General features: G+C 43.1%; 1 protein-coding gene across 6 annotated transcripts in view; it reads right to left on the reverse strand.

The window, feature by feature from the left end:
- Positions 1-14,677, reverse strand: part of SYNJ2 (synaptojanin 2) — a 289,087-nt gene that overhangs the window by 94,932 nt on the left and 179,478 nt on the right. For all 6 annotated transcript variants that reach the window (XM_068231852.1, XM_068231851.1, XM_068231850.1 and 3 more), the window contains one exon: positions 10,055-10,172. In XM_068231852.1, the coding sequence (XP_068087953.1) occupies positions 10,055-10,172 (118 nt within the window). The remainder of the gene's footprint in view (positions 1-10,054; positions 10,173-14,677) is intronic.

Genomic DNA, 14,677 nt, shown 5'->3' on the forward strand with positions numbered 1-14,677 from the left:
ATGTTGAAAAGACTACCCAGAGTTTGCATTATTTTCACTGAATGTTTTAGTTCACTCCACAAAGAATGTAAAATATTTTCTAAAAGATTTAGTCACAATTTCCTAGATTGGACAAATACATGTCCTTGAAGTTCAAACCTCTCTGTACCTTAATCCACAGGAAGGAACAGCCACAATAGTAATATTTTCTCTTTATCTGGACCAAAATATTATCATCCCATTCCTAGTAATTGTAGCCGTTTTTCCTGTGGTAATATATACCATACTAAAACCACACAGTTTGCGTAAGATGGTCGAGCGGGAGTGGGTGTCCTTGCTGGTTTCCCGGGATGCTCATATACAGATGTCAAATAAGCAGGAACATACTAGGGTAATCACAACCTTTGGTACCAATTGAGAAAAGTTACAAACAATCCAGACCAAGATGGTGCCAATATGGTAGCCACGGCCACAGGGCTCCGGCACACAACTCTTTTTTTCCTCCCTTTCCACACAGACCCCCAACCAGGTCTTACCGCTGGGTCTCCTTCCAACTTTCCCAAAACATAGAACCAATGAGCTGTACCCTGGCTCCCATCTCCCCAGCGCCCACTATGAGGACTAGCATGCCACATGAGAGGCTCCGGGTGATGGCCCATGTGACACCGGCCCCTGCAGCAGCTCCAGACCTGCCCCATGCCGTTGATGCTCTGGTTCTGCACCTCATCCATGCACATTGAACTTCAGACTGACTGCACCGGACTGATTTTTCTGAGCATGGCCGCAGGGACAGTTAACCAGGCCACTGGCCAGCCATGTCAAGCTATTTAGCCTAGAAACTTCAGTTCACAACTTTAGAATCTAATATGGTAAAAATATAAATTATATTGATGTTCTTATAAGTATGGACCTAGCTGTACAACGACAGGACAAAAAATTGAGACGTTACATTTGCTAAATTGTAATGTAAAAAGAAGTCAATTTACCGTATAAAATGTTTATTCAAGAGCGTTCCTCAAGAAGTCTTGGTAATGTCAGACCTGGATTTACAGCACAGGAGCCAATAGGCACAGATGTCCTGGTGCCCTAGACTTTGCCGTCCATGAGCCTACAAACCCCCAACGAACCGCACAGCAAATGTGCTGGCTGGCCCAGCTGTCCCTTCTCCCTTACTTTCCTTATCCCTCATAGGTAGCTACAGGTGACCCTTAGCATTAGGCAGCCAGTATTATGTAGCTAGTGGTACCCTGGGTAGAGTAATGTTGAAAAAAAAGAGGCGGAAAAATAAAAGTTATATTCTCTAAAGGTGGCCATACACCTAATTTTTTTCATCAATATCGGGGTGATTTGATCATGCCTGCTAGGATTTTTATGCCACAAACGATGTCTGTCCAAAATAGGTTGATTAGGTTGATTGCGCAGGATGAAGAATTTCCCTCAGTCAGCAGCTGATCAGAGGCAGATCGCTAGCATTGTTCGATGTATCGACCGGCAAAGCTACTCTCTCCTCTCCACAGCGTGGTTCTGCTCTCCTGTCTCCCAGCTGGATGCTTCTTCTCACCTTTGCTTCCATGTCCTCGGGCACCTGTGTGACATAATGCCGAGGCCAAATACTAGAGGCTTCTAGTGGTCATAGTGTCCCCAGTGTCTGTCCTCTGCATCACATTACACATGTATTCAGCAGTAAAGAAATAAAAGCCAGCAGGGAGAACAGACACCAGAACCGTGCGTAGGACAAGTGAGAGTCTGCTACACCAAACGGCCCAGGGGTGGGGGTGACAAGGGAGAAACGGCATGTACACATGGATTTTCAAAGATTTCATGCTGATATCAATTGAAAATCTGTGAGTAGTGTGTGGAGGGAATCAAGCAGATACATCCCTCTCTGATCAGATAATGGGATCTATCTGTTGGCCATATCAACCAGTGTATGGCCACATTATATAAATCATGTTAAAAGTTGACAATATTCTAGAATAAAATACTATTGCAATAAAACAGCTGACTTATGAGGACAGATAGCATCTGCCAATGCAGAAATAACTAATGAGGAGAGAACGTCACTTGTTGTTTACACCAGTAGTGTTATGATGGAACTGGGAACACGGACATGGGAATATGAAAGAGCTAATAAGAAACTCCTTATCTGAGATTCAGAGTCTGGCTTATGTACACAGCAGAATTTAAGCTACTTACACACAGCAAGACTAGATTGCTGGAAATAATAAATGACAGTAAATGACCATTCCACAATGAAATACCAAAGATGTTAAGCGATGTAATGTGAACAGCAGCAGAAGACTGCAAGATGGGCACATTAAAAGGTTTTATACTTACCCGGGGCTTCCTCAAGCCCCATGAGCACCGATGCCTCCCTCACCATCCTCCCGATTGCATCAGTGCACCTGGTATTGATTCCGGTAAGCTGGCTCAGGCGCGCCAGTCGGCTCTTCTGCGCATGCGCAGAGGCGCTATGTATGTGCAGAAGAGCATTTGGGCTGAAGATTTTTATCCAACATCTGAAGTTGTTTATCGGCCATTTTTTTCAATCTCAGTGTGTACAAGACTTTGGTCACCTGAAAGAGCTTGTGATCACATTTCAGTATTAAGGTAACCAGCAATGTCAGCATCTTGTACTTAACCACTTGAGGACCACAGTCTTTTCGCCCCTTAAGGACCAGATCCTTTTTCTCCATTTAGACCACTGCAGGTTTCACAGTTTATTGCTCGGTCATACAACCTACCACCTAAATGAATTTTACCTCCTTTTCTTGTCACTAATACAGATTTGTTTTGGTGCTATTTGATTGCTGCTGCGAGTTTCAGTTTTTATTATATTCATCAAAAAAGATATGAATTTTGTCAAAAAAATGTTTTTTTTACTTTCTGTGCTGACATTTTTCAAATAAAGTAAAATTTCTGTATACATTTTTGTCCAAATTTATTGTGCTACATGTCTTTGATAAAAAAAAAAAATCTATTCAGTGTATATTTACTGGTTTGGGTAAAAGTTATAGCGTTTACAAACTATGGTGCCAAAAGTGAGTTTTCCCATTTTGAAGCATCTCTGACTTTTCTGACCACCTGTCATGTTTCATGAGGTGCTAAAATTCCAGGATAGTATAAATACCTGTCAAATAACCCCATTTTGGAAAGAAGACATCCCAAAGTATTCACTGAGAGGCATGGTTAGTTCATAGAAGATTTTATTTTTTGTCACAAGTTAGCGGAAAATGACACTTTGTGACAAAAAAAAGAAAAAAGTTTCCATTTCTTCTAACTTGCGACAAAAAGAAAAATGAAATCTGCCACGGACTCACTATGCTCTTCTCTGAATACCTTGAAGTGTCTACTTTCCAAAATGGGGTCATTTGTGGGGTGTGTTCACTGTCCTGGCATTTTGGGGGTGCCTAATTGTAAGCACCCTGTAAAGCCTAAAGGTGCTCATTGGACTTTGGGCCCCTTAGCGCAGTTAGGCTGCAAAAAAGTGCCACACATGTGGTATTGCCGTACTCAGGAGAAGTAGTATAATGTGTTTTGGGGTGTATTTTTACAAATACCCATGCTGAGTGGGAGAAATATCTCTGTAAATGATAAAGTTTTGATTTTTTTTAAACACAATTGTCCATTTACAGAGATATTTCTCCCACTCAGCATGAGTACGGCGATACAACATGTGTGGCACTTTTTTGCACCCTAACTGCGCTAAGGGGCCCAAAGTCCAATGAGTACCTTTAGGATTTCACAGGTCATTTTGCGACATTTGGTTTCAAGACTACTCCTCACGGTTTAGGGCCCCTAAAATGCCAGGGCAGTATAGGAACCCCACAAATGACCCTATTTTAGAAAGAAGGCACCCCAAGGTATTCCGTTAGGTGTATGGTGAGTTCATAGAAGATTTTTTTTTTTGTCACAAGTTAGCGGAAATTGATTTAAATAGTTTTTTTCACAAAGTGTCATTTTCCGCTAACTTATGACAAAAAATAAAATCTTCTATGAACTCACCATAGTCCTAACAGAATACCTTTGGGTGTCTTCTTTCTAAAATGGGGTCATTTGTGGGGTTCCTATACTGCCCTGGCATTTTAGGGGCCCTAAACCGTGAGAAGTAGTCTTGAAACCAAATGTCGCAAAATGACCTTTGAAATCCTAAAGGTACTCATTGGACTTTGGGCCCCTTAGCGCAGTTAGGCTGCAAAAAAGTGCCACACATGTGGTACTGCCGTGCTCAGAAGAAGTAGTATAATGTGTTTTGTGGTGTATTTTTACATATATCCATGCTCGGTGGGAGAAATATCTCTGTAAATGACAAATTTTTGATTTTTTTTACACACAATTGTCCATTTACAGAGAGATTTCTCCCACCCTGCATGGGTATGTGTAAAAATACACCCCAAAACACATTATACTACTTCTCATGAGTACGGCGATACCACATGTGTGACACTTTTTTGCAGCCTAGGTGCGCTAAGGGGCCCAACGTTCTATTCACAGGTCATTTTGAGGCATTTGTTTTCTAGACTACTCCTCACGGTTTAGGGCCCCTAAAATGCCAGGGCAGTATAGGAACCCCACAAGTGACCCCATTTTAGAAAGAAGACACCCCAAGGTATTCCGTTAGGTGTATGGTGAGTTCATAGAAGATTTTATTTTTTGTCACAAGTTAGTGAAAAATGAAACTTTGTGAAAAAAACAATAAAAATCAATTTCCGCTAACTTTTGACAAAAAATAAAATCTTCTATGAACTCGTTATACACCTAACAGAATACCTTGGGGGTGTCTTTTTTTCTAAAATGGGGTCACTTGTGGGGTTCCTATACTGCCCTGGCATTTTTACGGGCCCAAAACCGTGAGTAGTCTGAAAACCAAATGTCTCAAAATGACTGTTCAGGGGTATAAGCATCTGCAACTTTTGATGACAGGTGGTCTATGAAGGGGCGAATTTTGTGGAACCGGTCATAAGCAGGGTGGCCTCTTAAAAGACAGGTTGTATTGGGCCTGATCTGATGGATAGGAGTGCTAGGGGGTGACAGGAGGTGATTGATGGGAGTCTCAGGGGGTGATTAGAGGGGAAAATAGATGCAATCAATGCACTGCGGAGGTGATCGGAAGGGGGTCTGAGGGGGATCTGAGGGTTTGGCTGAGTGATCAGGAGCCCACACGGGGCAAATTAGGGCCTGATCTGATGGGTAGATGTGCTAGGGGGTGACAGGAGGTGATTGATGGGTGTCAAGGTGTGATTAGAGGGGGGGAATAGATGCAAGCAATGCACTAGTGAGGTGATCAGGGCTGGGGTCTGAGGGTGTTCTGAGGGTGTGGGCGGGTGATTGGGTGCCCTAGGGGCAGATAGGGGTCTAATCTGATGGGTAGCAGTGACAGGGGCTGATTGATGGGTGATCAGTGGGTGATTAGATGGCAGAACAGATGTAAACAATGCACTTTGGAGGTGATCTGAGGGTAGGTCTGGGGCAATCTGATGGTGTGGGAGGGTGATCAGATGCCCGTAAGAGGCAGGTTAGGGTCTGATCTGATAAGTGGCAGTGACAGGTGGTGATTGACGGGTGAATGACGGGTGAATGACAGGTGATTACAGGGGAGAATAGATGTAAATAATGCACTGGCGAATTGATAAGGGGGGGTCTGAGGGCAATCTGAGTGTGGGTGATTGGGTGCCCGCAAGGGGCAGATTAGGGTCTAATCTGATGGGTAACAGTGACAGGTGGTGATAGGGTATGATTGATGGGTAATTAGTGGGTGTTTAGAAGAGAGAACAGATGTAAACAATGCACTTGGGAGGTGATCTGACGTTGGATCTGCGGGCGATCTGATGGTGTGGGTGGGTGATCAGATTGCCCGTAAGGGGCAGGTTAGGGGCTAATTGATGGGCGCAGTGACAGGGGGTGATTGATGGAAAATTGACAGGTGATTGACAGGTGATCAGTAGGTTATTACAGGGGGGATAGAGGCATACAGTACACAGGGGGGGTCTGGGGAGAATCTGAGGGGTGGGGGGGGGTGATAAGGAGGGAGCAGGAGGCAGTTTAGGGTTAAAAAAAATAGCTTTGACAGATAGTGACAGGGAGTGATTGATGGGTGATTAGGGGGGGTGATTGGGTGCAAACAGTGGTCTGGGGGGTGGGCAGGGGGGGTCGGAGGGGTGCTGTGGGCGAACCGGGGGGGGGGGGGGGAGATCAGTGTGCTTGGGTGCAGACTAGGGTGGCTGCAGCCTGCCCTGGTGGTCCCTTGGACACTGGGACCACCAGGGCAGGAGGCAGCCTGTTTAATAGGCTTTGTATACATTACAAAGCCTATTATACATGGGGCAGCGGCGATCGGGCAGCTAGTAACCCGCCGGCGCTTCCGAACGGCCGGCGGGTTACAGCGCGAGGGGGGCGGAGCCTGTCGCCGGTGGCTGATCGCGTCACTAATGACGCGATCGCCGCATAACCACGCCCGCCGCCACCGCCGATGGGCGTATTGCGGTCGTTTGGGCCCAGTCCTTGCAGCCGCCCATCGGCTTAAGGCAGTCGGCAAGTGGTTAAGCAATTACATTTTTGGGAAAATGTTTGGTTGATTGCTATTGTAGTTCCCATGATACTTACTAATCCTGCCCATTCACCTCTCCATAGAGCAGAACATGCTTCTTGGCAGAAAGATGATGCTGTATGATGGCAAATACATTTTCACCTGTAAACATTTTGAAAGGTTCTTTTGGGAATAGGTATCTTACATGTATGCATGGCTGGAAGCCCAAACTAAAATTAGTGTTTGTTGGTGGAAACAAATATTTGTGATCATTTTGGCCAACTGCCCTGTCATTCACATTTGGATAAACTAACCAAGAGAGTGGTTTGCAACGGTGCCCAAAGAAGCTACCAGTGTAAAATTACAGATATTCCACAACTTGAGTTAGATACTAAAATATCAGTAATTTTTATCGATATTTTAGTATGGCCTATAGGGATGGTCAGAAATGCTAATTTCCGATTCCGCGGTAAATCCGCATTCCGCCATTGCCAATTACCGATTCCGCTTTCCGCTACCAATTTCCGCATTCCAATGCGGAATTTCCGCCGGAAATCGCGTAAATTCCGCCCGACTTTAACATCGATTTTCTCAAAAACTATAAGGTATTTTTGAAAACTTCTTTGTGCATCTTGTTCAGAAGATTCTGTTTACTGAACCCTGAAAATTTGGTGTTTCTAGGCCTTACGGGGGCTTTGCTATAAACTGCTAAAGTCGGTGGATTTTTACTGTAATATAAAATGCAGAAAATAGGCAGATGCAGATTTTCTGCATTTTACATTACAGTAAAAATCCGCCGACTTTAGCGGTTAATAGCAAAGCCCCCTTAAGCTCTAGAAACACCAAATTTTCAGGGTTTATTAAACTAAACAAGATGCAAAAAAAAAGTTTTCAAAAAGACCGTATAGTTTTTTAGAAAATCGATGTTAAAGTTGGGTGAAATTTCCGGTGGAAATTTCCGCGATTTCCGGCGGAAATACGCCTATCGCATTTGCATTACCGATTTCCACATTCCGATGCGGAAATGCAATTTCCGATCGAAATTTCGGAAATTGCCTTTCCGCGAAATCCGAATGAGCATCCCTAATGGCCTAACGTAACCTTACTCTCCCGTGAGCCCTCCTTCTCTATGCCTAACCCTAATGGATCCCCCCCCATCTATGCATAACCCTAAGGACTCCACTGTCAATGCCTAAACCCAAGACCCCTCTGGCGATACCTAACCCTAAGACTCTCCCCATCATGCCTAACCCTAAACCCCCCCCCAACGATTCCTAAACTGCCGATATGTTAATAGCCATGATCTCCTCGAATGTCATTCCAATTAAATGTATTATATTTCCGGGGCTGGCAAGAACTCAAAGGGGGTGGGGCAAAAGAAGTACATTTGATTTTTTTTAAATACACAGGTAAAAATACATTTTACATAAAAACATTTTTTTTTGGTTTAAATCATTAACTGTGCTCTCATAGGGAATGAATAAACCATCATTAGTTGCGCTTTAAGATTGCTATTAGGATGGAGAGGAGGATATATTGATGTGTGACCACATGGGGGGCGGTTCCTGAAAAGTGCAGTAGGATGAACTTTGTCTCACCTTCTCTATTGTACAGTATTTAACTAGCAACAGCAATACCGGCCAATTTTGGGCATCATAGTTTCACCCTTTTCTGCACTGCTTGTAAAGAAAAACTCCTTGGAACTTCCTTTAGCTGCTTGTCTAAAGACAGCTGATCGGGAGAACCCAAGAAGGGAGAAAGAGTGACCCACAACGTCATCAGAAATTGCTGAAGCCCTGGGAGGAGGGCTCTTGGTCATTAAGGCTAGTGACACACCAGGACGTTGCGTTTAGAGGACGTTATAGGGCACATAACGTGCCCCTAACGCAACGCCTGGTGCTCTCTGGTGTGGACGTCGGAGTGAGCCGCGTTGTGCAGCGCACTCTGGCGTCCGGGATGCCGTGATGCGTACTCTTGGACGCATGCGGCATCACGTGGTCCCGCCCGGCCAATCGCCGCACAGAGCGGCCGCTCCTGGAAGTAAACACTGCACGTCACTGCGTGCAGTGAATATTAATTAGCCATGTGCCCGGCCGCTCTCCCCTCCTCCCCAGCATGACTGAGCATGTGCGCACAGTCTGACGCGGCTTAGCCGCATAGAACGCACAGCATGCAGCACTTTGCTGCGTTACAATGTAACGCAACGTGGGCAGTGTGAGCAGCCCACTTGTGTTACATTGCTGTGCGTTGGGGGAGCGTTACAGGCTGCACTAACGTGCGCCTGTAACGTCCCTGTGTGCAAGAAGCCTAACTGTCTGTAAAACAGTAAAAAAAACTTCAGCACCAAGGAATGCAAAGCAGGCAAAAGTCTGGGGTGCAATCTGCACACAAGGATATACAGTACATCACAGTCATTTTACCAGTTCTAACACCAGGGGAGCACTGCCCATTATTCTATAAGTTTGCCGTAAATGTTTATAGTAACGCACATTGCCATAGCAATGCCTGTTACACCAGTCCCTTTACGTGGGGTTTTGGCAAACTTTGTTTTTAAACCAGAAATTCTGACTGTTTTGCTACTGTTATTTTTGTTTTATGGTGAACTGGGGGAAACATGCCATAACCTTTTTTTTTGTTTTTTTATTTTGAACATGTGGTTTGTTAGCCTTCACATCATAAGTTTATTGCTTCATTTGATTTTATATGTTTTAGGTAGTGTGTAGTTATTTTTCTATGTAAAGAATATAGTACAGTAGCTGTATGTGATTAAGCTACAAAAAGTAGCACCTGGATCTGATCAGCCTGATCCATTTGACAATCCTTGTCCCTAGAATATGGCAAGGTCTAATATTTGTGCCATAATCCTTGGGACAATTTATATTTATTTTATTTTTCTTGGAGGGAGTTGGGCATTTAACTTATGTTGTTTGAATGTGGGAAAGAAAACCCTTGCAAACACAAGAACATACAAAATCTGCTCATTGTCCAGACCTGAGAATAGAACACACACACACACACACACACACACACTTTTCTAGACTATGGCACGACTTCTTCTACCTATCTGTGCTCATATACATAAACCATGCAAGGTATACACACTTGACTAGGGAGGCTAGTAAGATTACTCCAAGTAATTCCTAAGTAGCAGATCAGCAGCAGAATCACATCCCATGTACAACAATGCTTAAAAACAGAATGTTCCTTTAGATGTGTGAACAATTTTTTTAGTTTGTGCAATGATTATGATTTAAAGAGTAAATACAGTTCTGTGACAATCAATGGCTTCAGCCAACCACTAACCATACGTGAAAGGAAAGTTTTTTTGTTATTCATATTTTATGAAATCTGGTTAAGAAATCATAAATTCTTACAGGTTATGTAAGCTTATTAGCACAGCTATAAGTGTAAAATAAGTAAGCTTTGTGAATCAACCCCTGAGTCAGTTCAACTATTTTCTAGTCCACCAGATAAAGTACGTGATTAGAGGCTGGAATCTCTGCTCAGCCATAATACATCAGCCATTATCTAGTCTACCAGATACAGTACCTGTGATCAGAGGCTGGAATCTCTGCTCTGCCATAATACATCAGTGCACCAGGAGACCATGTGTGCTTTATTCGAGTGCTGAAATCCCAATCATTGTCTAGAAGGTTAAGGTCTCCAGCTATAACACATGTAATAGAAAATAAGAGAAAAAAAGGTCAGGAAAAGCTGCATTCAACAAGCTGATTCAAAGTCTTATTAAAGGACCACTCCTTCAAAAAAAACCTGAAAATGTAAATACTGTACATGAGTACAGAGAGGGTTGGGGGGTCCACTGGATGTAACTTGGTTTGTCTGTGTTTGTTTTTCCTTTGAAACTGGTGTGGGAATTTTACTTCACCTGCATGTTGCAGGTAGTCAGGACCGTCTATTAACTTACGGTAAATACTTTGTACCTCTGTTGCTGTCACTTATAGCAGGTATTCTCTATATGACAGATTTTTGGACTTCTCATGGGGGAATCTCAGGCCCTCTACAAAGATGTTCAGTCCACTTACTCGTAACTTGCTATTTGTGGCAGTTGGACTGTGCCACTGCAGTCCACGGATTCCTTTAGGAAATAAAGGATTTCCAGAGCATTCCCAATAAGGAGTCTGACTGGTCTAAAAGCACCTACTGTAAGTGACACCTACATGAGGAAACAAGTCATTTATAACGCATTTTACTCATGGACAAATATATATACATGTATGCACACGTAGACTATTTGAAATGTCTCGATTTTTCACAGAAACAGTCCTTTAAGCAATGTATCATTAAAACATGGGGATTTAAGCTAATACAATTCAATTTGAACACAGAGACATAAATGAAAGGATGATGATTAAGTTTCACTACCCCAAATTAGAAGGGACTTCACTAGGAGAAGAATAAGGTGTCGCCTTTGAGGGGCCTTTCACACTGGCCTGGGCATTTTACCAGAGCCTAACACTAAGGCAATGAAAATCTATAAGGCATTTCACACTACATGTGATGTGGTGCGTTGCAGCGGATGTAGCTAATCTAATGCGAGCGCAAATCTACGTCGCCATGTGACCTCTGCGCCAACCTGCGGTAATGTGCAGCAGACCGGAAGTCGTGTATGTCTACGGCAACGCGCATGTTTTAAAACGACCTCTGCAAGTTTTATGCGCCACACATGCGCGGAAGCATATTTTAGCAATACACTTCTGCCCAAGTCATTGATTCGGGCACAGGAACTTCCTGCTTGGCCTGCTGCCAGACAGGGATTACCGCGTGTTTACGGGGTAATCCCTGAAGGCTGTTTTTGGCGGTGCGGCCCTGGGCCACACCGCACCCGCAGATGTGCAGTGTGAAACCGCCTGAATGCTTAGCTAGCCAAGTACAGTAACACACCTTAACTAAAACATAACATTTATTGATATTACTTAAAAACATCACCAAGGAAAAAAAAAAAAGATTTTTTTTGAATATATGATTTAAATCCCTGCACACTGCATGCGATTCTGATTTTTAATCGGTTTTTACATCCGATTCTGATTTGTAATCGTTACTGCATGCTGCGTTTTTTCCTCTGTTTTTTTGTTGATTGCATTCAGGGAAAATCAGAATTGCAAATCGGAATTGCATAACAGTGTGCAGGGAGCCTTATAATGTTTCAAGCATTAAACATAGCCCCTGTATATAAAAAATAGCATTCACCCCACAATACATTGTTCAAAATCCACATGTTTCACCACTAAAATAAATTGAGGCTTTGTCAAGAAAAACAAAAAGTGCAGTGCTAACAGAGTGTCATGTGAAACAAATATGGAGTATAGCCCAAGTCAGCGCAAACCTAGTAATAGCTCCAAAAAAAAATGTATACCCCCTTATCTCCACCTCTTCCTGTCGGTGTTGCCAGGTAATTAATTAATCAGGGCCACACCTGAACAGAAAATTCATCCTCTTCAGAAACAAGATCACACCTCCATCATAGTCTCCATGGTGAGCGCATATATGTATGAGAGGGGTGGATAAATATACAACGTAATATGCAGATCAAAGTTTCCTCCTCATCTCTTTATATACAACTACCTTTCTATCTGTTCGATATCCTTAGTGCTCGTTTCCCCGACGTCTTTTGGTTAAGTCAGTTTTGATATAGTTGTAAACATCCGGCCATGCCAATCAACTGCTCTCTCGGTTCCAGCCATGCAATACTTCATCAGGCACAGTCGGCCGAGAGCAGGGACGGTGATCTCCACAATCGTACCCAACGTGAGCCTGCAAGTCACGTGTAGTTTCAAGCGGTGCTAGTTTCCATAGCAATCCCAGAAGCCAATGGATTGCACATCTCCCTCCCTGCTGCAGACGTCACATTGCCTTGGCAATCTGGTGACATGGAGGTTTGCGCTCACTCTAGGGTGGCAGGGGTCAATACATGCCCCTCCCAGTTGACACCAATGTCATGTGCAGGTGGCTCACAACGAGTTTAGTTACCCTGGCAACGTAAGAATGCAAACATCCATGCTTATTTCTTTATTCCTTCACCCACAAGTCTCACCCACCTCATACTTTGCATGCATCCAATAGATCGAGAGGTAGGGGCAATACAGGGAGGAATCTGTGGCTATAATTATGGCAAAAAAAAAAAACGATTTCCGGAATCGATAGATGTATATTCACCAATAGGGGCATATGTGAGAAAAAAAGAGGGGAGGAGTGGAAATGGTCATAGAATTGAGATAAATAGATAGATGAAAAGGGGAGAGAAGAGGCAGGGCAGGAAGAATAGGAAACGGGAAACAATCCCTTTGACAGATGTTTCATAATCTCTTATAGGTTCTAGGTTCAGAGGGACGGGGGGAGGGGGGCTATATGGTTCGAATATAAACCAAAAAGGGTTGCAATTACATCCCATTCATATTGCAAAAAAACACACTGTCCACTTCAGGCCATTATATGACCCTATTATAATTTATATTATGTGCAAATTCTCAGAGTTCCATCGCAGGCTCCTATTTATGGTATTAGGCACACAATGGTTTATTTTCTCTACCCTTAGGCCCTCATATAGCTGATACATCTTCCTCAAGTGTTTTAACCAATGAAGGGGACGAAGGTAAAACCCTCATTTAAACCCAGGGATGCTCTAGAATTCAAAGGATGAATCCTCTTCGCCTCAACCGGGAGCAGATGTTTGTCCAGGTTACCCCCTCTTGGCCCCAAAATGTTATCTCTTCAGTCCTTCCCCCATGTTGCTTATGCATATGGCTTGCAACTGGCATTTCCCTTTTGTTTTCAATGTCCCCTATATGTTCCAAAATCCTTTCCCGTCGCTCTCTAGTCGTCATTCCCACATAGTATTTCGGCAAGTAAATTTTGCTACATAGACAACTCCTCTGCTCCTACAATTCAGAAAGCTGAATATCTCATACTTGGGGTTATTCTTGGGATAATATTCTTTTTTAGGGGTTACAAAGTTGCAGGCCTTACATCTGCAGCATTTAAACATACTTTCGGAGGCGGCGGTAGCAATGTGGTATGTTGGGGTTGCTTTTCAGTGTAGAGAGTATGTACTAAATAATCCTTTAGATTTTTTGCTTGCCTATATGTCACCTGCGGTTTAGATGGGAATACCTTTCTCAAATCCTTGTTCTGTAATAAAATAGGCCATTGTCTGCTCAAGACCCTTGTGATTGAGACATATAGGTGGTTATTACCCGTAAACCCCATCCCTGGTATTCCTGGTTATCCACTTTCGTATTGTTTTATAGTAATGAGATTCTAGGTGTAACCTTTGCTCTCGCTTTACCACTCCTGAGGGAAATTCCCTTTGGGTAAATCTTGACATGAATGTCCCACACTCCTTCTTAATGTCTCTTCCAAAGAGCAATTTCACCTTGCTCTCAGAAATTGGCCAACTGGAATTCCAGCTTTTAAAGGATGTGGATGTTGGATAGACCAATGTAAAAATGAATTGTGAAAAATGTGAAAAATGAATGAGTGGAAGATGCCTTTCTGTACATTTCCGTCTCCAAGTTCCCATCATCACCCTTCCTGATGCAAACATCCAGGAAGTTGATCTTCAGTGCATTGATCACTGACATAAAGAACATACCTATTGTATTCCTATTCAATAATGTTACAAAATAATTGACGATGTCCACTATGCGCTCCCATCGGATGATCACATTGTCTATAAATCTTCCCCAATAAATTATATGGGAAGTATAAAAGGCCGGATCCTCTGAGAATACATCCCAAGAATAAATTGGGCTACGCCGGGGCACAAGCAGTCCCCATCGCACTTCCTCGTGCTTGAAGATAATATTTCAGATTAAACAGGAAATAATTGTGTTACAGTATAAACTTGAGTAGAGTCAGCAGAAAATGTGATTGTTCAGCATACTGTATCCCTCTAGTGTCAAGAAAGAAATCACTGCTTCAAGACCCAGAGTATACTGTATGTTGCTATAAAGGGCCTCAACATCTACACTCGCTAAATAAGTTGTTTCTGACACTTTAACAACCTGTAGTTGATTGAGAAGGTGTTTCGTGTCTTTAAGGTATGAGGGCAGTGTCTCCACAATCGGTCAAAATAAAAAAAAATAATACATTTACTACACTGTTCAGTTAATGAGTTGGTTACGAAAACAATTGGTCTGCCTGCGGGTTTTGTTG

This window comes from Hyperolius riggenbachi, chromosome 4, assembly GCF_040937935.1.
Source record: "Hyperolius riggenbachi isolate aHypRig1 chromosome 4, aHypRig1.pri, whole genome shotgun sequence".
Taxonomy (NCBI): domain Eukaryota; kingdom Metazoa; phylum Chordata; class Amphibia; order Anura; family Hyperoliidae; genus Hyperolius; species Hyperolius riggenbachi.